The following is a 23039-nucleotide window of genomic DNA, read 5'->3' as shown; positions in this document are numbered from 1 at the left end:
AATTTGAAATCTCTTAATTATCATACGAAATTTGTCATTGTATTCCATTCTCTTTATGAGGGTCTTTTGTTTTGGTTGTAATTGCAACAGTGAACTTTCCTTCATTCCTTCTTCTCAAAGATACTCATTTGTCTTTGATCACCAAAGAAGGAAAAACTTGGCTTCATATGAACTGCGACGTATCAATTCCATGATAGTGATCTCTCAAATTGAAATTTCTGGAATATGATTTTGTTTTGATGCCCAACAATAATGCAATTAGCCTAATTGCTTTAGTGCTATGTAAAACTAGTATTTCATAGTTATCTAGTCAATAATAATTATTTATTCCTTACGCCTGATAACCGAGATGATTGCATTGTTAATTAGTGCTGGAGGAGCCCTTTTTGTAACTTACAACATTTTGGTAGTAGTAGCTAATTTGGATTGAAACAATGAATGTAACTAGCTAGGGCCAAGCAATGATGGCTTACTTACAAATGACATGGTTTCGCGTGGTCTCAATGTTAGCCTGCTTGAAATGAAATATCTTTCGATAATCTTACCTTGACATGTGGTATGAAGAAATATAAAAAGAATTGTAACAAACGAAACAAATGAGTTTATTACCTAATACGTGGTGGTCATAAATTTGTACAATGAAAGAATTCTATTTAATAGTGTAACTGATTAATACTAAGTATATATGGAAAGCTATGATATCTTATTATTCCGATAATCAGTTACTCTATTACTGTTGCTTTTTACTCATCGCGTTGGGGGATCATATAAGATTATCTTGCTTGAAAATACAATGTGATTTGAGATCTATCCACCTTTCTATAATTTTTCACCCAAAGAGAAACTCTCGCGAAACTATGAATACTAAAAGGAGACTCTATCCATTTTCAGGACTAATCAAAGTTAAATACAACAGGAGGGACTCAATTAGCGCAAAATATATTTATGGACTCATTCCTAAAAATTAGAAAACTTAGGGACTCAATTGAAACAAAGTGAAAAAGGAAATTCAGAACATCTGCAAGACGAAGCTGAGCTGCAGAAGCTTCTGATGATTCGGCGTGTCGGTTGGTTTTCCCGCTCAGAAATCTTAGGGCACAGAACGCTTTCTTCTTTATCTTCTCGATGAAAGTTGGCATCTTCAGCTGCATAAAGACGATGGTATAGACTCTTGCGAAGCTCAGTTCCCCAATCCTCGATGTTTCTCGAAAGCGTGATTCGTCGGAGACTGTTGTCTTGGCTGTCTCCGTGGCTCCGGCGGTCGCCGGAGCTGGAGCTGAAAGTAGGGATTGTTCGGTCTCATGCGATTGCTAAGGACCTCCAGTTCGATGTTACTGTGCTCAACGACGGCGACTCCTCGATCTACGTCTTCGAGGAGCTCACTATCGGAGAGTTCAGTGTTCGTTTCTCGAACTGGTCGGTCCATTCGTTCTCGATCGAAGTCCGCGATGTTAAAGTCGCGTTGTCAGTCCGGTGAGTTTCTCTCTCAAGTCTCATACTGATATTCATATATAGTTATTGATTATTGATGTGTAGTAACATTGCCAAGTTCAAAATTTCAAGTCCATTAGTCCGTTTAGTGATCCCAGTGTACATTGCTGCTGCTTTGAAGAAGAAAATATTGGAGCTTGGCAAGTTCAGTGGTGAATTTTTTAAGTTAGTTTCGTGAAAAAAGCGAACTTGCAGATAAGTTGAGGTGGTAGTGTAGCATTTTGAGGATATCGTCGTCTAGGCATTTACATTTATCTTTAAATTTCTATTTTTGGGTGCGGCTGCAGAGTATTTAATGAAATCCTCATTTGCAATCCAGTCTGAATGATCTTCCTTCAATAACCTTTTCCTTTCCGGAACTTGTTTACAGAGAATCGGAACGGGAAGGTGTGAGAAATGTGCAGAAATCAAAGGACAGGGGGTCCAATGATTTGGAAAAGAAACTCTCTGCAATGGATCCGGAGGTAGTTTGGCTTTATCCTGCTGGATTTTTTTATCTAAATATCCGAGGATTCTTTTATGCTTCAATGTTCAATATTACCTGAAATCCTTTTGTAATAGTGATGACACTTCTAATAAAATTAGGGTGCTGCTCTACACGAGGCTCTCAGAAAGCTATCAGCTGCTACACCTTCAGCAAATGGGATCAAGGCATCCATTTTAAATATCATATACAGACACTGCCTGCTTGAGATACATGATATTAAGCTGCAACTGCGGTTTCCCATGTTTAATGATGGTATGACATGGGTGTCAGAAGCAAAGGAACTGACTGTTTTTTCTCAGCATCTTGAACGAGGGTGTCTTCTTCGAGATATTATCAGCACAACTATCACACCATTGAGAGAGAGCTCTCTTGTCATGAATTTGAGAGGTTTCGAGATTGGATTCAAGAGAAATGATCAAATAACCAATACTTTCTTCTGCAAAGATTTGTTGAGCTACGCCATGCTAAGGGATCTTCAGTTTGTAGATCTCAATCTTCATGTACCAGAACTAAAAATTTCATCTTCCCCACTTGACGTCACAGTTTTATTTCTGTGTTGGGAAGTGTTGGCTAGAAAGGTCAAGCATCCTCGGAATGGTAGATACCTCTGGAAAGTTGCAGCTATCAGAATCAGCAATATGACTTCAAGTCCGAGAGTCACTCTGTACAGATTGATCACTAATGTAATTCTGTGGTTGCGTTATCTCCACTGCTATGAAGATCTACTATCTCTAGTTGGATATCCTTCCATCCATACATTGGAAAAATCAGCGATGAGGCTTTCTGAAGATAAAACATTTATGGGCATGGTAAGGCACCGGTTAAAGGTGATATCAGACATGGAGAAAGAACTTTACCCTGATGCTATAGCCCGGGCACGCAGAATTGGTCGATATAGACTATCAAAAGAAACTTCTGTGGAAGTTGTAACTGTGGGCAGGTTCACTCATTCATTAAAATTTTTGTATAGTATGCTTGCACTTCTTACTTGCGTTATCAGGGCATTGTACAAAGTGCTCAAGTATATTGTATCCCTGGACTTCTTGAGGACACTTTTACTTCAAGAGCAAGAAGATGATGGATCTTTGGAGGGCCCTTCAGGGAAATCTCATCTAGAAAGTAACTTTGGCCTAAACATTGAAACAGTTTTGTTTACTATTTCACTAAACAAGGAGAGACATCATACTTTAACTGATAATGTGGAAACACAGAGTGGGCTCTTGTACTCAAACTTTCCTTCATTCCATGTGACAATTGGTGCAATCTCAGTGAAGTACAGTGATAACATCTTTGAGCAGTCTTTGCTCTTAGCCTCTGGAAAGTTTACTGTTTCGACAACAATTCTTGGGGCTGCTTCTGCTGGTGGAAGCAGTTCAAGGTCTGCATGGCATGGAGCCAGAGGACATCAAGATGGGAATTTAACCAGTCTGGAAACAATAATTTGGGGCGAGCCTCTAGCAAATCACTTGTCTTCAGTCATTAGAGAATACAAAGATACTGATCCAGCTGTTGCTGGTGGTGGCTCATATTTGCAGAAATTTCTTGGAGAAATGTGGATGAAATGGCAAGCAACTTGCCATAAATTTGAAGAGACTGATGCAGCATTTACGAGTAATCTTTTCATTCTCTTTGAGATCAAAAGCTATGCGATATATCCTGGCCCCAGCAGTTCAGCTTCTGGGTTTCTAAAATGCAACCTGATGGTAGGAAAGTTGAATTTAGCTTTGAGATGTTCATCAACAGCATCAATTGCTTTGCTATTCAGGCAGATGAACCAAGCCTTTTGCTGGAGAGAGGATAGTAGGAATAACTTGCATTCTGCTCATCCCAAAGCCTCTGGGGATCAATCTGATATTAGTTGGAACAGTAAATACAGATACTACCTTGGTGATGTAAAAGAGGCATTGCTTAAAATCCTCCCCGAGAAACATATTGAACTTGGTGCATTTATTGCTGGCCCTCAAATTGAAATTTCATTTCAAAAGGATGGCTTCATCAAAGGCAATAATATGTATGATGATTGTCAATTGGCATTTGAGCTTCATGACATTGAAATTGCTCTTTGGCCAACTTCAGAATCTGATTTAAATAAATTAACCAAATGCAACAAATACGGTGATTCAGAACCCAAGAATGTCATGCTGGACGAGCCTTTCAAACTTGATATTGCAACAGCCGATGAAGAGAAGTACATGTCCAAGATGCTAATATTACTCAGCATATATCTCAGATCGGGTGGCTTAAAGGCATATGTGGAGAACTTCAGAATGAAGCAGAAAATGCAGTTTTTTGAACTGAATCCTTTAATCTTTCAGCTATCATCCTTCAGGTAAGTATTTAATGCCCTCCTGTAACTTATTTTGATTTCTTTGAAGGCAATGTCTCTGAAGACGGTACTCCTGATATTAAAGAGGGTTGAACCCCTAGTAAGATGGATGGAAACCTTCTCCCTTCTGGTTTATAAGTAAATGGTATATGGATCTCCTTAGTGCTAGATATTGCTGCTGCTTTGACTAAATTATACCTGGGTTTCGATTCGTTTATATGCCTATGTTAGGAGACCTGGTACTGCTGATAAATGACAGCCTCTTTGCTCACTGTTGAAAAGAAAGATGAAAATTAATAAATTCTCACCATTAAGCTATTGATAAATGATACCAAGGGAGTGTCAGCCGCAATTCATACAAAACTTTAAGATGGAAAAACCAGATTCTCATAAGTAAAAGGATCGGCAATTTACCATGTCTAGAGGAGGATATATATGATCAGCGTATATCTACCCTTAGCAAGCAAAAGGTCTCAAAACTGTGCTGGAGAAGAGTGTTCTATCCTGCTTTTGCCCCTCAGTTCCCAAGTCTCAATTAGCAACTGAGAAAGAAGTTGCTAATAGCTTGCCCTTAACGAATATCTCTTGCAGGAAGTATGGTCATTCATTTACCGGGAGTTCCATTGCTCTTTCTGGAACTTTCTACGGGATAGCTTCTGGCATTACGACACAACTATATATGGATGGTATCCATATTCTGGTTCAGGTAATTTTTTATGATTAGGATATAGATTGCTTCATATCTGTTTAGTGTCTCTAGTTTTACCCCCCTACAATGCCTTTTGGCAATCTACCCGAATTGCGTAGTGTCAGTGCCTTTTCATTGACTCTTGCTTCATCTGCCACTCTATTGTCAAGAGTAAAACACCCTTTGATCATTCACTCTTTTGCTTACTTGAGTCTGTTCACTGGTTATATACATTTTGAGTCTTTATTGAGTGATGAGTGACTAGTCAATGTTTGGATCTATTCTATTGTTCACTTGAACCTAGGGAGTCTAGAACCTTTGAATGGAAGGAACTGGACTTTTTTGTGGCTGAATTTATTAGAAGAAGACTCATTTTACTGTATTGCTTGGTTTATGCTAATTTTGGAGGATCATTTTCTTTTTTTAATTCATAAAGTATTTGCTCAAACATTGATGATCTTTTCTGTAATTTTGTTTTCTGGATCAAAGTAAAGACATGCTTTCTACCCAATAGCTTCTTCATAAAGGGCTGAGAATAAATCTATATCTTTCGAATGCGGGAAAGAGTTAGAGATGATGATGAGCAGCAAACCTTGAAGGAGAAAGATAGCGATGGATGGATGACCCGCAAACCTTTTGTTGACTTCTTGTTTAGTAATATTTTTCGGAGTCTAGGTCCATTAAACCATTTAATATCCATGTGAATTTGCATTTTTAGGATGATTATCTAAAGAATGTGGATATGGAATTCCTGTTTTATCATATCAATTATCCCATTTTGACTACGTGAAAGCACACTTTGAGGTGATTCTGTACTAATTTATTTATTTTTCACTTGTAATCTGGTTAATGTATCCGTTCTCTAGGAAACTATTCTTTATTTGTGAAATTTCAAATTTCTAAGTCTTGCCCTCTTCATTTCATTGTTTCCATTTTTTTTTTTTTTAGGATAAGTGATTGTTTCCATTTTCATTACTACATTTCCATAGTATTGTTTTTCTCTGTAGATGTTATCATAATTATGGTTTCTGACAGGCAGTTCTTGATGTACTCTCTGAGAGAATACTTTCTGTTGAAACTGTTCCAATTGGTCTCACTCAAGAGTCTGTATTGAAAGATTTGGCCTATGCTGACTCAAAGGATGAAGACGGTGCAATGAAAGAATCACTCTTTTTGGACAAGGCTACTTCTTTTCTTATTAAGGGAGATTTCAAGCTCTGCCAAATTGATCTAATTTTGCAAAAGTCCTGGAGCAGCAACGAATTGGGTTCTTTTATAAAAAGCTCTGATGCCGGAAGGATTGGTGGACACAGTATGCTTGATCATGGTATTAGGATGACACTTAAAGAGACAAGTATTAATATGTTATGTGAAGAGAGCAAAATGGAAGTTCTGCTTGATCTTTTGAAAATTCAGTCTACTGTTTTCAGATATGATAGTAAAACAAGAAGCAGCGATTACTCTCCATCAGAAACTTTGACATTGTCTTCTCTTCATAGCTTGTATGAAACAGCCTTTTCTAATTTGACTGTTACTTTATGCTGGGGTTCCCCTCAGCAAGGAACAATGATCAGTGAAGTTGATGGCACTGTCTCTATATCCGATTCTCATACAACTGAGACAGATGCAATGGCATCTTTTCTGGGGCGCTGGTTAGTCATAAATATATCAATTGGGGAACTCTTACTTGTGAAGAACTCTGTGAAGGATTTTCTACTTGGCGCCCATGAAATGAAAAAGCTCATATTGTCACTTTCTGTTGGGGGAGAGTTCCAACTGGTATCCTTGAAAATTCAGGTGCTGATTTTTATGTACATGTTATGTTGCTATTCTTTTTCAGCTTTAGAATCTGCATTTGTTTGTTTCCTTGATTATTCCCAGTTCAGGAACTGTTCTTGCACCTCTATAAAGTGCTTGAACCACTAGCCAGAAGCATGTAGAATTTTAGGCGAAATGTCATTTTAAATATAATATATATATATATATGTTCCTTGACACACATATGTGGTTAGGTTGATTGGATGAACATATAGAAATTGAATCGAACAGGGAGGCAAGGGAATGAAGGCTATCTTCGTTCTCCGCCAGGAACGACACAGAATCACCTTTCTATTCATCTAAAATATTCTTTCTTTTAGGGTGAGATGTGGCATAGGCCCAAAGTTCTAAAACTTTAAAATTATGCTTAGAGATGGTTGTTTGTCTTCAATTATTTTCCTCATTATCCGAATCAAGAATGGATAATTTCATGGAAGTAATGCATGATCTTGATGAGCAGGGTGGTCTTGTTCTGATTGAGGTTGGTGCTTTGGCTGCCTGCTTTGGTTTATGCGCTTCATATATTCAGTTTGTACAAGATTTTCTACACTCTGTACAATCCTCTTGTAAGCACACTGGCAAAACTGAACATGTGGCCAGTACAATCACTTTGAATGGCAATCCTAGCGAGGATGATATCCGAGAGGTGCTTCATTCTTCAGACCAAAATGGATCGGAACAAATGAAAGTTTTTACCCTACAGATGTCTCAATTTTCTTTAGTTTTGGCAGCAGAAGAGGAATCTGGTAATCCTTCTCAAATTACTAAGTTGTCGCTATGTTGTGTTGTTTTAGTTGGAAGTTGAAGGTTTCATTCATCAGCATTGAGCTGACCTATCTACAGTTTGTAAATGTCCAAGGCTTGCTATCTGTCAGCAAAAGAAACGTCTCCAACATGCATATGTCCCATTATGGTTTCTTGTGAATCTTTTAGAAATTACTGAATAACTACTAGAGATGGACGTGTGATATTATCATGTCAACAAGTTTCAATTAATTATTCATATGTGCAGGTGTTGTTCGAGAAATCATACAAGAGGTCGACTTGAATTTGAAATTTGAGTTGGTGAATAAGAGGAGAAAATTCCTATTTGAACTGCTTCGGATTTCAGTTGCATCGCAAGTTTCTCATGCAAATGACAGTGATGAGATGTATGTTCCCCATTTTTCCTCTACCAAATCTAGGAGATCACCACCCGTCTCCTCATCTGAAAATCTTATCGCAGCACATGGCCAACTGGAGAGGGCTGGTGTAATTGACTGTGAAAGTTCCTCAAGAGATGCTTCTGAAGATAGTTCTGCCATTTTAGTCGTCCGAATAAGCCATAAGAGGTTCATCTTGAAACATTGTCGTGCTTTCATACATGTGGACACAATTGATAATGGTCCTGCTAGTCTAATTGGCGCTTCAGTTGGTGGGGGTTCTATTTCAGGAGTTGACTTGACAATCTCCCTCTCTGAAATAGAAGTGAGTAGATAATCTCTTCTCAATTAAAATGTTTATGCTGGTAGGTCAGAGCTTAAAAAAAGAGTAGTATGATACTTTATAGGAGGATATGTTTTCAAGCAAAAAGGCTTATGAAGACTTTGAGATGGGTAGTGCTAACCACTAAAACCTTACCTTTTTGGTTTAGGTGTGATTTGTGTTATATATACTACCGAGTTAAAGAATTGGAATCTCCTGTTTATATATCTAATTGCTATGCTTGAAAGACGAAAGAATGTATCGCATTGCAACATTTATCAAATCAGGGCATGAAAAATCAGTAAAACAATATTTTTCACCCAGGTTGATAGTAGAGCAATTTATACCATGAATTGGTCCATGTCATATGCTTGACCCGTAAATGTGTACTGACGTTTGGAGCGGTGAAAAATACACCAGTCACCATGATTATGGATATTTAAAATTATATGGAAAAACAAGAACATCGATTTCCCGTAGGAGCTGAGAAGAAATATGTGGCTGCAATGTATGTTGGGAATTATAAGATTAAAGAAATTTTGGGCCAAAAGATGTTCATGTTAGTTGAAATGATCGCATTCTGAAAACTCTTTTCATTTATGGGGTAGATGCTCCTGCGTAAATGCAGATAGACACTTCAGGTGTATAAATCTTTCTTGATGATGATTCATCTTATTAAGCTGATGCATTTACTCACTCATACTTATAATTGTTAAGCTAATGGCTGACTCAGTTTTAAATGCTTCAGATGATCTTATCTGCAGTTGGGTCCTTGTCTAGAATTTCCAGTAAGGGGACCACCAATGAGTCAAAACCCCGGCAGTGGTTTAACAACCAAGAAATTGTCAGTTCTGTTGAAGAACTGGTTCCAAATGGTAATTTCTTCTTACATAAAAGTCTTACAATTTGTTGAAATTGCGGAGTAATGACTGTGCTTTGACAGGAGCCGTCGTTGCTATTCAAGATGTTGACCAACATATGTACTTTGCAGTTGAAGGTGAAAGAGATAAGTATAGTCTAGTTGGTGTTCTTCATTATTCTCTCGCAGGAGAACGAGCTTTTTTCAGGGTATACCCTTTATAGTGCTTAATTTTATTCTTGTGATACTAAAATTAGCAGGAAAGGAATCTCTTTCCCATTTCTTTGTATCAATTTGTTCCTCTAAATCTCTTCTTTTTCTCTATTGCTCTTGCTCAAACTCTTTATGCCCAAGTAAAGTGCTGAAATTAAGATAATAGAGGTCATTAGATCACTTTATTATTGTTCTACAAGAAAAGTCTCATTAACTCCTCTGCCAAATAGTTATGTTGATTATCAATAAATGCTTCTTTAACCATAACATACCATTGCATGTAGGTCAACTACCAAAGTGAAGGCATGTGGCGGTCCTCCAATCAATGGTTCTCCTTGTTATCTCTGCATGCTAAGGATGAGTCAGGTCAACCATTACGACTAACTTATCGTCGAGGATCAGGTTTTGTTGAAGTGTCCAGTAGGTGCGACAGTAGGTCTTCACTTTTTAGAGCAGTCTCCTGTAAGCCTGAAAGCATCAAGGGCGATGTTGGCTGGGATCCTTATAATCAATTGATCAAAGGCACCTTTTACCTCTTGAACAAGAAAAATGATTGTGCTATTGCCTTTGTCAATGGGATCCCTGAGTTTGTTAGGAAGCCCGGAAATCCATTCAAGTTGAAAGTTTTCCAGGAGACAGATTTATGTCATAACTCGATCGTTCCTAATAGTTCTATCGAGGCTTCTACTGGTACTATTCTGCAGCACAATGGAAATATTGCTGAAGGAATGTCCGGGCAAGGACAATGTTCCCCTCTCATTGATATTAAAGTTGAAAAAATTTCTCTCACCATTGTCCATGAACTTTTGGATGAAGAAGACTTGTTCCCTCTCCTGCAGAGTAGTATTGATAATACTCAACTTATTGTGCAAATCTTACCTGCAAAAGTTAGAATTGTTTGCACCATGACGACTTGGCTGGATTACTTTGATTCTGAAGTCACGTCATGGTGAGAATTCTCTCGTTAAGAAGAACCTCTCCTAATTTTAGGATTAGCTTTGACTAAATTATTGCTTGTTTATTGCAGGAGACATCTTGTAAACCCAGTCGAAGTTTGCATTTTTTGTCACAGTAGGTTTCTAGTTGATGACAGAGACATTGTGAAACACGTAGCACCTCTTTATTTCTACTGCAGGACAAAGGAGGTTAGACTCCCAATTTCTTCAAGAATCTGTTGTTTCTGTCTATTATGTGGACTGCTATGCTTCTTACATTTCCCACTTATTCCTGTCTTACAGTTGGATATATCCTTAAATGAAGTTTCTTTAGATATACTTCTGTTCGTTATTGGGAAATTAGACATTGCTGGGCCTTTCTCGGTGAAAAGTGCCACAATCATTCCCAACCGTTGCAAGGTTCGATTTTATTGTATCTACAAACAGGCTTGCTCTGTATTTTGTTTAGTTCTCTAGATACAATGAGTTTATGTTGAATCATCGCTGTGTCCATGGAGACTGCTTCTCTAATATAAAGGGAGTGTCAGAGGTGGGTTGACTATATTGATTCATTCATGACAATGAGTAAAGAAACCCTAAATGCAACAATAGCAACTTTTCTGGACCATGTAGAAGTCAATAATGACTAGAACGAGAAAACCAGGGAGAGTTGGCAATTAAGTGTATTAAAGTCCGTTTCTTTTATTATCGATTCTCAAATTGGGGGTGCTTGATCTTGATCAAAGTATGAGGAAGAGTGTATAAGTTGAATGCAACTTTTACTTTTTAAATTCATTTTGCATAAGTTTTTAGAAGTTGGGAGAAGGCATGTATTTGCCATTAGGCACCCATCTTTAAGACATCTAAAAGCTTGAGTTGATTGAGAAAGGAGTGATTGTTCTAAACATTTAACAATAATTATGGTCCAACAAGTTGAACTTTAACTGGATAGAAGGTGAATGAGGGCATTGGTTAAAGATTTAAAGGTTTCTGATAGTATGATAAGAGCTGCCACTAACCCTCTTTACAAGTTGGTATATTGTGTTTTTGTACTCTGTTTAATTACTTGCTACAAAAGTCGAATTTCTTTATCCTGATAGTGTGTACTATGGCAGGTGGAGAACCAAACAGGTGCAACTCTTCTTTGTCAGTTCTACAGCCAGCAGAGGTTAAAAATCGCTCAGATGCAGTCTGCTTATATACGGTTGAAGTAATTCCTCTACTTTGTACCATTCACTTTGAATTTACTGCTTAATTTCCATCTTATTGCATTTACCTTGGAAAAAATGATGCAACTGAGCCTTCTGCCTTTTTTCCATATACGATCTGCCTTGAAATATTATCATCTTAGCATATAGAAAGAGATCAAAGCTTCATAATCTTGATTGATGTTCAATTATATGAGAGCTGTCGCAGCTTTATAGAATCAATACATTTACAGTATATTTATGAAGCTTCTTACTGTTCTTTTGTAAGGCATTCAGTTTTGGCTGATCAAGTGTCTCCACCTGCTGTTTCGATCCAACTTGGTTTTCTTAGTTCCGTTACAACTGCCCCTATCCATCTTTCTCTCTCTGAAACTCAGACAGTTGCATGGAGGACTCGTATAGTGTCACTTGATGGTAAGCTCAATTAATTTATTGTTTTTCCCTCCAGATGCAACATGATAAGATGTTGGTTCTTTCACCTTTTCCAAATTCTCTCAGAAAAATTTATTCAAGATGCCATTATCTGAGCTGGTTATTTCTGTTCTAGAGCATATTGATCTCCTGTCAGCATCTTTACTTTGTGAAATACTCTGAATTACCGAGGAGTAAGCGTCTTTAGTAATTTGATGAAGTTAGATTCATCAAAAATTTCAACAACTTATACTGAATAAATAGCGACATAAATAATAGCCTGCCTCATCTGTTGCATATCTCACTTAGATCTCCAACCATATTATGTGTTAAAATTTTGAGTTTGCTTTCTCAATGTAATGACTTAGAGTAAAAGTCAACCATCTTTCTGATTTTTGAATTTGGAGGTCTTCCTTCTTTAGTTGGGAATCGATTTACATATCTTTTTCATTTTGTCAATAGGTTCAAAAACTTACCCTGGACCATTTCTTGTCATTGACATCGCAAGGAATGCTGAGGTATCATTCTCAATTCTGTAAAATTTATTTTTCCGATCATGTGATAATTTAAACCTATAGCGTTTGATATTTTACTTTGCTTATGTAGGACGGTTTGTCAATTGTGGTTTCTCCTTTAATAAGAGTCCATAATGAGACCAACTTCTCAATGGAGCTGCGCTTTCAAAGACCCCAGCAAGAAAAAGATGAAGTTGCTTTAGCCCTTTTAAAGAAGAAGGGGACACTTGATGATTCCATGGGTATGTTTGATGCTGTAAATTTGTCTGGGGGATTGAAGAAAGCAATAGCATCCCTAACTCTTGGTATGGTTTTCTGAAATCTTCCTAGTTAATCTATATCTCAATGGTTGGAGAAATTCTCATGGTTGTCTTCTATGTGCAGGAAATTTCTTGTTTTCTTTTAGACCAGAAATCCCACAGGACCTCTTGAATACTGGTAGTTCACTTTCAGTCGAATGGTCAGATGACATTAGAGGAGGAAAAGCAGTTCGTCTCCCTGGAGTTTTTGACAAATTAAGCTACAAAGTCCGCAGAGCATTATCCAGTGAATCAGTAAAAATATCCTTTACTACTGCTTGTTGTACTGTCAACTCCAGCAATTCTTGCATGGGTAAACTGCATTTTTTGATTCAAAGCTGTACTAGGGATGTCCCTATCAGACAGCCTGACGATGGCAATGAACATTCACCGGTTGCTTTAAAGGAGCAGAAGGAGATTTTTCTCCTTCCAACTGTCCGTGTCTCCAATTTCTTGCAGTCAGAAATAATTGTTACTCTATCTGATTCAGGTAAGAGCAGAGAGCTTTAGTCTGACGAAACAAAGTGCACTAAAAGGGTTGAGTTTTGTAGGCAACATTTCATTGGATAATCACTTGTTTTGTGCAGATCAAGTTACAACCACTTTTGGGAATCAGGCAACTTTATCATCTGGATCTACTGCAGATTTTTATGCCAATCCGGCCATAATATACTTCAATGTAACTTTGACTGCATTTAGTTCAAGTTGCAAACCATTGAACAGCAGTGATTGGGTGAAGAGGCTACTTAAGAATGGCAAAGACATCAGCTTTTTGGATGTAAATTTGGATTTTGGTGGCGGAAAGTATATTGCATCTTTAAGATTGTCTCGTGGACGCAGTGGCATATTAGAGGTCTGTACGATGTATCCATCAAAACTTATTCTACCGACTCCTACTAGGGGTCTTTATGATTTATAATTATCTTTTATGTGTTTCAGGCTTTTATTTTCACACCATATGCCCTGAAGAATAAAACTGGCTTCCCCCTATATATATGCACCCCCAATCAGAAGCCTTTACCAAGGTATAGTTAATATAGCTGACACAATTTTAGACTTTTTTTGCTTCCTTCAGTGCATCTGATCAGTGTAATTGTTTGCAAGGGATGAAATGAGGAAGCTTCTTGTCAATCTCTCCCCTGATATGGGGTTATATTTGCCGCCAGACAGCATTACATCATGGTTTCTGAAGTAAGATTTTCTTTGCTATATTCATAAATTTGTGATTGTGCAAGAAGTATTCGATGCAACGATGTCTCTGACTAAATTCATCCAATTGGTTATATATTGCAGATCCACTAAACTGCGAATCCATTTGTTGGAAGATCACATATGTGAGACAGCGTTAGACTTGAATTCTTTATCAGGCCTCTCTGAAGTAAAGTTGGACATGGACAAGGGAATGAAGAACAAATATTTCACTAAGTTTGGGGTTGCTGTAGCACCAGCATTTGGTGAGGTCCCTGCCCAACTAGTCACAATGGTCCCACGATATGTTGTGATTAACAACTCTGAAAAGGATATAATGGTGCGGCAATGTTATTTGGAGGTTGGTCACTGTAAACTTGTTTAAGTATTAATTTTGCAAGCTTTCGTGAACTTTGTTGGATGATATATCTGACATTTATTCTTGCTTTTTGCCTGAAAAGGACGACATGGCGAGCATGATTATTGTTAAAAGTGGGCAAAGGGCGGTGCTGATGCTGTGTGATACAATCAACAGGAGGGAATTCAGTTTATTTGAAAATTTCATCCGAAAGCACAGAAGTTCTAATGATGATTTAGTATTATTTGTCCAATTTCAACTAAGTGGTACTGATTTTGGTTGGTCTGGGCCAGTTTGTGTTGCTTCTCTTGGGCGCTTCTTTTTGAAGTTTAGAAGGCAACGGCTGAATCAAGGCTCCGAATCAAACAAGAATCCTACTGAGTTCGCTAATGTTTATGTGGTAGAAGATGGTTCTTCTCTTATTATGCACTTTCAAAAACCACCGAGTGTGAAACTTCCTTACCGGATTGAGAATCGCTTACATGATGCTAGAGTAACATACTATCAAAAGGTTGTGCTATTGCTGACTATTTATCTTATCAGAGTGAGAATTCTCTTTGCAGTTTTATTCTTAATTAACTTGTGAAAAGTTCTGCAGGACTCATCAGAATTTGAGGATCTTCCACCTGACAGCTGCATTGATTATGTCTGGGATGATTTAACTCTGCCACATAAACTGGTTGTCCAGATTGGCGGTAATTTTTTAAATTTTACGACTGTTGGAACTTTTCATCTTCTCTTTGACCTTTGGATGCCAGAAATACTTACCCTTAACATTTTGAAACTCATTGGGTCTTCCCCTCCCAAAATATTGAGAAGTTTCACGGGTTCTCTTGTTCTATCTAGAATAATCTTTGCATGAAATTCTTTTTAGTTTAACTTTATTTGTGTTCTAGGGAATAAACAGCTGAACAGAAAATTCTTCTAACTGTTATTCTATTATGATACGATTGTCCTACTTAAAGGACTGTTTGATTTTTTGGTAGATATTCATCAGTTGCATGAGATTAACTTGGATAAAGTCCGAGAATGGAAGCCGTTTTTCAAAGTCGGACGATATGAAGGGTTGTCGTCTCATATGCTTCCGAATAAGAAATTGCGAAATGATAAAAGTAAGGTTGTCGGATTGAGAGACTTAATAAAGGTAGGCTATGAAGTATATGCTGATGGTCCGACAAGGGTTTTATGTATCTCTGAGATTTCTGACAGTCAGAAGGTAGACCAAGCATTCCACTCATGTGGAAAGATAAGGCTGAGAATTCCTCATTTGGCTATCCACATATTTGAACTTAAGGTTTGTCTTTATTATCTAATTCTTAATTGAATGCTTGTTAGTTTTAAGCAACATTGTCATATTGAGTTGCTTAACCCATTACATTTATGCGTGTTGGGACTTTTATATGTATATTTTATTTATTTTACCGAGGTGAGTTCATTTACACTATCCAACATTTTTGAAGAAGGTGGATGGGAGTGAACCCTCTGTTGATACACAAATTCTTATATCAAGGCTCAGAGATATCAATATGGATGCACTTTTTACTGATCGCCAGAAGTATAGCCAGATTAGTGTTCAGGTGATGATTTTTCTTTCCTAATTCTTCTGTCCTTTTCAATTAAAAGAATTTCTTCTATCCTTTCAAAAGGTCAAATTGTAGTTATTCAGCCGTATTTACCATCATCAGCTGTTACTGAGAATTTTCTTATTCTGTCGATAGTCTTTGGATGTGGTGCCAAGGTGGGTTGGAGCACCTTTTGCAGCAGTGCTTCGGAGACATCACTTACCTGGTGATGATCCAAATGATTGCATACTCAAAATTGTGATTATCCTACAGTCAACCAATTCTACTGTTAGGCATGTGAAATACTCATCCATCATTCTTCAGGTAAGGAACAAATATTTCCTGTATTCAGTGCACATATATCTAGGAATATTATATTTGCTATCCACAGTCCCCAGTTTGATTAATTTCACTACTATGTATAACAGGTGCACTCCTATTTATTGCCCATATTATAAATATGTTCTGTCAGAGTAAATCATATATTGGGATATCATGTGATTTTGATAGCTGTTCCCATCTTTTCCTTTCCTTTTTACAAGCATGGCAAGTAGCACTAATGCTTCCCCTACTCTCTCTCTCCCTCTCTCTCTTTTGCCCACCTTATCCCCCCGCCCTCCCTGTTCCCCCTCCCTTTCTCTCTCTCTCCCCCTCTCCTTCTCATGAAAGGAAAACTGGATTGATCACTAGTTGTTAAGTTGGTTCTTTTCAAGGGTCATAGGAAAAATAATAACTATCAAAAAGATGCTGTTTTGTGTCAGGGTATTAAAAGTATGATTAGTGCACCAGAAGAACAGATTAGGAAGACAATATATGGAGATATCATGAGAAATCTACAGATTGATTCTCCCATGATAATACGTAGAAAAATCAGTGCAGTAAATTTATGTACATTTTTTTTTCTGTGGGCAGCCAGTTGATATAAATCTGGATGAAGAGACATTGATGAAATTTGTTCCCTTTTGGAGATCATCCCTTAGTGAATCAAATAAACCAAGCCGACAATACTACTTTGATCATTTTGAGATCCACCCAATAAAGGTTTGATGCTTTTTATGATTAAAATTATTGGGTGCTCTCAGTTTGGCTACCTGTAAAATGACCAGCTCATCATATATGCTCCAATAGATCTTTGCAAACTTTCTTCCTGGTGATTCATACTCAAGTTATAGCTCAGCCCAGGAAACTCTACGATCTTTCATACACAGCGTGGTCAAGGTGAAAAGCATTCTGTCTACGACCATTTTGACATGATTCTCCATATGCTTCTTATTTGTATAAGATAATGTGGGTTTTGACATCCAAATTGAACTTCTGTAGATTCCTCCAATGAGAAATGTGGTTGTGGAGCTCAATGGCGTGTCAGTCACTCATGCCTTGGTAACAATGCGTGAATTGTCTATCAGATGTGCACAGCATTATACATGGTAAGCCTTGTTGCAGTTAATTTTTACTTGCCATTCCTTAAATAGTTTGAGTTACATAATTATTATTGTCCAGGTACGCCATGAGGGCAATTTACATAGCAAAGGGAAGTCCTTTACTTCCACCAGGTTTTGCATCAATTTTCGATGACTTGGCTTCATCATCCCTCGATGTCTTCTTCGATCCGTCTCACGGATTGATGAAGCTGCCAGGCTTGACATTAGGTATTGTCTTCCAAATTTGCTGTTTGGTTTCTCATGCTTCGGTAAGATTTCTTCTATGTATATTTTATTCTTGTTTAGAAACCCTGTTTTGCAAAAGGTCTACTAGATCTCTAATTTTAGTTGAGGAAACTTTTAAATTGTGCATATCACTCCCAGGTTCTTGAGACTGCCTAGCAGGCCTCTGTACTTGATATTTTCCTTAAGGAAAGAATATTGCAGGTATTTTAGATTCTTTTGGTTTGCAGAGAGTGTATGTGAAATTTGATCTTGTCATAGGCTAAATACATTTGCAGAGCATGATAAGTTTCTCACCAACTCATTTTTCATCGAGACTGGAAAGTAGCATTTTGTTCATTGAAGTGCCAGGCATATTGTGGAATAATGTTTTGATGTGCATAGCATTTCATTGGACCATTTTGTTGTCTCTGCAGGCACATTCAAATTGCTTAGCAAGAGTATTGGTGGAAAAGGATTCTCTGGTACAAAACGCTACTTCGGTGATCTCAGAAAGACTGTAAGTTCTTCTCTACCTTCTGAATCTGTTTTAGGCACTGCATTTCCCAAACTGTGTTATAATTTGGTGGTTTTGCAGTTGATGTCTGCAGGGTCTAATGTACTATTTGCTGCTGTTACTGAAGTATCGGACTCTGTTCTGAAGGGTGCCGAAACTAGCGGATTTGATGGAATGGTACTTAAACCTTTTTATCATCTATACTAATGCATTACATTGACTGCATTAATTGTTTTCTTTCACCTCATGTAACTGAAAGTTTCATCTACATGTGCTATTCACAGTTTAGAGGTTTTCACCAAGGAATATTGAAATTGGCCATGGAGCCATCAGTCTTAGGGAGTGCTCTACTAGAAGGTGGCCCAGATAGAGTGATCAAGCTTGATAAAAGTCCTGGAGTCGATGAGGTAAAATTCATGCCACTACAATTACGAGTTACTCCTGAAATAAATTTTTCTTTTCTTCTCTCCCTCTTGTTGGTTAAACATTCCTTGAAATAGAATTTGCCAGACAACATAAGTCAACTAATCTTTTATTTCTCTGTATCATTTAGAGGCCTCGTAGCATTTCATAATTAATTCCTGCAGTTTGATCTATTAACCCTAGTGAGTTCTCAATCTGAATCTTATTTGCTGACCTTTCAATTTGTATTTCAATTCTTTCATACCATCAGTAAGTATTATTGAACTCAGCCTGACATGCCAAACAAATAATTCCATTGATTGGTAGAACTATCTATTGCTATGTTCATAACTAGAAGGCAATTCTTACTTGTTCTCTCTCTCTCTCTCTCTCTCTCTCTCTCTCTCTCTCTCTCTCTGTGATCATTCTCTTACAAAATTCTACCGAATGGAGCAGTTATACATCGAAGGGTATCTGCAAGCAATGTTAGATATGATCTATAAGCAGGAGTATCTTCAAGTGAGGGTTATTGACAATCAGGTGAGCATACTGAAACTCTCGATAGGTTTTCATTGGTTACTGGGCCTGCTTAACTTCCGAAAGTGGTTCACGTATTGATGAGTTCCTTGGTGTCCCTCCCACCCCATGTTTGTGTTATCGAGCAAAAGTTCTTTGTAAATGGTTTCGCTGCCAAAATTGGAAAATGGAGTGTACCGAGATGACTCAACCCTAGTTTTGCGGAGTTCATTTTCCTTGCCTTTGGATTATATTCATGCTTTCCAGAGCTGAATAGATTTTTCCGGCATATTTATGCCGAACGCGTAGACAGAGGGGGCGACTCGCTAAACTTTAAGTTTATCTGTTTATTCGATTTCTTTTCAAGCATACAGCATTAAAGTATAGACAAATTAACAGGTGAACCTTAAGAACATGCCTCCGAACAGCTCGCTCATAGAGGAGATCATGGACCGGGTAAGAGAATTTCTTGTGAGTAAAGCACTGCTGAAGGGAGATCCTTCGACTTCTTCTCGCCCATTACGCCATCTCCGAGGAGAAACTGTAAGTGCAACACTATTAGTTCTTCTCATTCTTCAGCTTTCGTCTTCCTCATGTTCGTTTCGGCATTGGTTAATTTCAAGAAAAAACGTGAAGACAAATAGGCATATTTCTTGCTTGTCCAAAGCTATGGATACAGAGTACTGCAACACTTTTATTTCGGGAAGACACAAGTATTAATTGATCATTTTCCTTTCTTGGAATTCACTTAAGTATTCTCCTATTGAATCGACATCTCGCGCATGCAGGAATGGAGGATCGGGCCCACAGTGATGACATTGTGCGAGCACCTCTTTGTGAGCTTTGCGATACGAATGCTGAGAAACCAGGCCTCTAAGGTTACACCAAAAATCAAGTGGAAGAAAGAACCCCAGGAAAGTGGACAAAAGGACGAGGCTGTCGAGGGCCCAATTGGTGAAGAACCACCACCAAAGGGGCGTTTTATCTGGAAATGGGGCATCGGACAATTTGTGCTGTCGGGGGTATTAGCCTATGTTGATGGTCGGCTATGTCGATATATACCTAATCCAGTTGCCCGGAGGATCGTCAGTGGCTTTTTGTTGAGCTTTCTTGATAAAAAAGATGATAAATGAGATCACCTCGATCAAGTTGGACACTTGCCTTTGGCTCTTTCTTTCCTCTGTAAAGAAAAATGGTGAATTGAATGTACAGCTTTCTCTGTGCAGACATATATTCAAGAACTGAAATGGAGAGAAAAATTAGGTTATCCCATCAATGAAAGGTATTCACTTTCTGCCAAATGAACATTAAGGGAAACCTATAACATCTACGACATTCATGGATGAAGGGCAATAAGGGACGATACAAATTGTCACACAATTGCCCAGCCTTAATGATTTTTTAAAAGGTCAATGCAATCAAGAGTTTTGTTAGGACAATGGTTATCAGTAATAAACGAAAGTGCAAAGAATGCTACGGCCCATTGCATTCAGAAGTACTCAATCGGATACACTCAAAAAATGTGATTGTTCAGTAACAAGAGATCGAAGCAATCATCCTCACTTGATGCAGTATATTATCATTTCTGAGTCAACATGCCAGAGTTAGAAAGGAAGCGCAAAGCTTGGTTTGGATTGTTGAGAATCAAGTTCGACCTCGCCACCTGCATTTTCCTTTTCTTGAGAAAATCCAGGGAATTCTGCAAGCACTGGGGAGGCGGTATCTCGTTCAAGATAACTGGCTCTGACCTGAAACCGGATTATGCACAGAATTAAAGAATCATAACTCAGTCCAAAGGCAAAATAGAACAAGAGAGTTGCTTATCACTGAAGCAGAATAACAAGTACTAACCCAGATTTTTTATGCTTCTTCCTTTTAGTGGGCTTAGCCTCAGGTTTCTCATCCTCCGAATCTGAAAGAAATACTTGCCTGCAGATGCATAGTACATCTACCTTAGTAATCAATTGAATGTGCAAAGAACAAAATTTAATATGAGGTGATGCACAGAGGCCATACTTCTCCCGGGCTGCAAGCATATCAACAATGTCACTCGGAAGCATTCCTTTGTTGATTAAGTACTCATTTTCATCCTTATCTGTCCCACTTTCTCCAACTTCTTGAACATCTTCGGTCACTTTGGAGGCCCGTGGTGTCTTCCTTTGGGCCCACAATCTTCGACGTTCCTTTCCTTCTCGTTTAACCCTGTAACATGGAATAATGTATTACATGCTTTTAAAGAACGAGTATAACTCCTAACAAAAGAAATTTGTTTTACAGTCTTCCCATCAGCTGTCTTGTTTCAATCTGGGGCATGAGGAATTCATGCATTTGCAATTTTCCGTGGAAACCACATAGGTAGCCTTTCACTTTCTGCCCAGTAAAATGCCATCAATTTAAATATAACTTTCTTTCAGGTAAATAAATATATCCATCGAGACTTTACATCAACAGAAACTCCGTAATTCTTTCTCAGCGTGAGAAGGAATTTTGATGAGAATACAAAGTCTACAGCATTACGGGAATACACTTAAAACTTTATAGGATGAAACTTTAATCTCCAACTCATACTCGTAAGTGACTAAATCTTCGGCACCCATTGCTGCCACTAATACCAAATTATTTTATATATATACACATATAATCTAACTAATAAAAAGCCACAAGAAGTAGCATCTCTACTCATGTTAGATAACAAAATATTAGAGTACAACACAATTATCAAATCCGCCTCTCTTCTTCACATCACCTTAGGTTTTATTTGTTTCAACACTGTCCTTAGTATCACCAACCATTCGAACTCATAGAACCTAATACCCAAAAGCTCCAAGCAACTCTTTGCCCCAGCTTTTACCCTTCAAATCCTCCTCCATTAAGATACCCAGGCTGGCAACGCCCACAAATTGTGGGAGGTTCCTACATAAATTCCCGCAGACTCCCCAGGAAGTTGCGCAGATCAACTCCTACTAAGAAGCTTCCCGAATTAAACGGAACACAGTTGAAAGTGATAATTCTAGTTTCGTGTGTGTGTGTGTGAGAGAGAGAGAGAGAGAATGATCATATCATCGTGAAGTTAATCGGTTTCTCAAAAACAACGAGCAAAAACAATTTTTATTTTTTTTACACTTCTCATTCCAAGCTCAAACGTAGATAAATGCATTGATGTTCATTCCAGGCAATTAGGGGAAAGTGAAAACCAACAAAAATCACTAATTTTTCTCTCCCACTCATACTCTTCAACCGTTCCTCGAGCTTAAGAAGATCCGGACGAACAATCCTGAGCTAGAAAGCGATATCATATCAAACAAACGGAGAAGTTCTGCGCAGCTCAGCCGAATCAGAACCATTTTCTTTCTTCCTCAACGGAAAGACATGCCCTTTTAACCTATCAGAGACGAAGCAGATAATCCGTACCTGGCCTTATTGTCGCTCTGTATCCTTCTTAACTCTTCGTCTTGGTGCAAGCCCTACGCATACACGCATGGGACAAGATCAGCAATCACACCCAAATTCTCATTCAGGAAGGAAAAAAAAAAAAAAAAAGCATAAGGCAGATATTGAGAGGCGGCGGCAAAAATTGGAGAAAACCTGCTCCGCCGAGAACTCCTCGGGAGCATCAGAATCACTGTCCGACATTGGAATCCGACCAGTTTCTCCTCCTCTCTCGGTGGCTCGCAGGGTTCTGTCCAATGCTAGGGTTTAAGCTCGCCCTTCTCCTCCTCCTCCTCCCCCCCATCACTGCCTGAAGGAGAAAACCCAGCTGCACCATGTTCTGATATTATGCACCCGGTGCATGTGAGCCCATGAATAGAAGCGTTTGATCTCACCGTCGGGCTACATGCACCGGGTTCACCGTATACATCCACGCAGTGCTGTAGTTTCGGCCTGGGCTTTGAATGGGTCCAAGCGGGAATGGGCTCAAGTCCATGATATCTTGGGCTTCTTATTAACTGATTAGTCCTTAAACTTGTAGGTGAAATGCCGTTTAGTCCTCAGGCGATCCATTAAAATTTGCCATTGGATCCTTGCATTTGAAATGAATTTAGTCCATGCACTTATTGTTAGAACAATCTGGTGGACCTCTTATTAGAGATTATAGATGATTGTAATTATTTGCCCTCAGTTAAACGGGTAACATAATC

At 38.3% G+C, this 23039-nt stretch overlaps 2 protein-coding genes across 4 annotated transcripts; one reads left to right on the top strand and one right to left on the bottom strand.

Annotated features, from left to right (window-relative positions):
* The first annotated feature begins 1045 nt into the window (after positions 1 to 1045).
* LOC116200899 lies at positions 1046 to 20201 on the top strand. Of its 3 annotated transcripts, none has more exons than XM_031531862.1 (36): positions 1046 to 1473; positions 1862 to 1955; positions 2077 to 4307; positions 4896 to 5010; positions 6028 to 6789; positions 7271 to 7556; positions 7823 to 8277; positions 9023 to 9149; positions 9218 to 9342; positions 9631 to 10295; positions 10374 to 10491; positions 10585 to 10701; positions 11397 to 11491; positions 11758 to 11903; positions 12363 to 12418; positions 12507 to 12720; positions 12800 to 13204; positions 13302 to 13567; positions 13654 to 13739; positions 13819 to 13905; positions 14008 to 14263; positions 14364 to 14771; positions 14859 to 14955; positions 15247 to 15554; positions 15724 to 15837; positions 15979 to 16146; positions 16735 to 16863; positions 16951 to 17040; positions 17143 to 17249; positions 17323 to 17471; positions 17903 to 17985; positions 18064 to 18159; positions 18267 to 18389; positions 18841 to 18924; positions 19300 to 19443; positions 19689 to 20201. In XM_031531862.1, the coding sequence occupies exons 1-36, from the start codon at positions 1199 to 1201 to the stop codon at positions 20031 to 20033; spliced, it is 9426 nt and encodes a 3141-aa protein (XP_031387722.1). In that variant the 5' UTR covers positions 1046 to 1198; the 3' UTR covers positions 20034 to 20201. The 3 variants fall into 3 exon arrangements, with proteins under 3 accessions (XP_031387722.1, XP_031387723.1, XP_031387721.1); XM_031531863.1 differs by having other exon boundaries at positions 1047 to 1473; positions 9266 to 9342; positions 15721 to 15837; XM_031531861.1 differs by having other exon boundaries at positions 1047 to 1473; positions 15721 to 15837.
* Positions 20202 to 20349: 148 nt separating this feature from the next.
* LOC116200900 lies at positions 20350 to 22646 on the bottom strand. The gene is made up of 5 exons (XM_031531864.1): positions 22486 to 22646; positions 22312 to 22364; positions 20917 to 21102; positions 20752 to 20829; positions 20350 to 20648 (listed from the first exon to the last, which is right to left on the bottom strand). The coding sequence occupies exons 1-5, from the start codon at positions 22531 to 22533 to the stop codon at positions 20480 to 20482; spliced, it is 534 nt and encodes a 177-aa protein (XP_031387724.1). The 5' UTR covers positions 22534 to 22646; the 3' UTR covers positions 20350 to 20479.
* Positions 22647 to 23039: the final 393 nt, after the last annotated feature.

This window comes from Punica granatum, chromosome 3 (genome assembly GCF_007655135.1).
Source record: "Punica granatum isolate Tunisia-2019 chromosome 3, ASM765513v2, whole genome shotgun sequence".
Classification (NCBI taxonomy): domain Eukaryota; kingdom Viridiplantae; phylum Streptophyta; class Magnoliopsida; order Myrtales; family Lythraceae; genus Punica; species Punica granatum.
Note: the sequence above shows the minus strand (reverse complement) of the source record. Positions and strands in the feature narration are given on the sequence as shown.

Coding starts and splice junctions, on each gene's coding strand:
- LOC116200899 (XM_031531861.1), top strand. CDS start 1,199: ATGTTTCTCGAAAGCGTGATTCGTCGGAGACTGTTGTCTTGGCTGTCT. Junction 1,956..2,076: donor TCTCTGCAATGGATCCGGAG/GTAGTTTGGCTT, acceptor TAATAAAATTAG/GGTGCTGCTCTACACGAGGC. Junction 14,956..15,246: donor ACTGGTTGTCCAGATTGGCG/GTAATTTTTTAA, acceptor ATTTTTTGGTAG/ATATTCATCAGTTGCATGAG.
- LOC116200900 (XM_031531864.1), bottom strand. CDS start 22,533: ATGTCGGACAGTGATTCTGATGCTCCCGAGGAGTTCTCGGCGGAGCAG. Junction 21,103..22,311: donor CAGAGCGACAATAAGGCCAG/GTACGGATTATC, acceptor TCCATGTTACAG/GGTTAAACGAGAAGGAAAGG. Junction 20,830..20,916: donor ATGCTTGCAGCCCGGGAGAA/GTATGGCCTCTG, acceptor ATGCATCTGCAG/GCAAGTATTTCTTTCAGATT.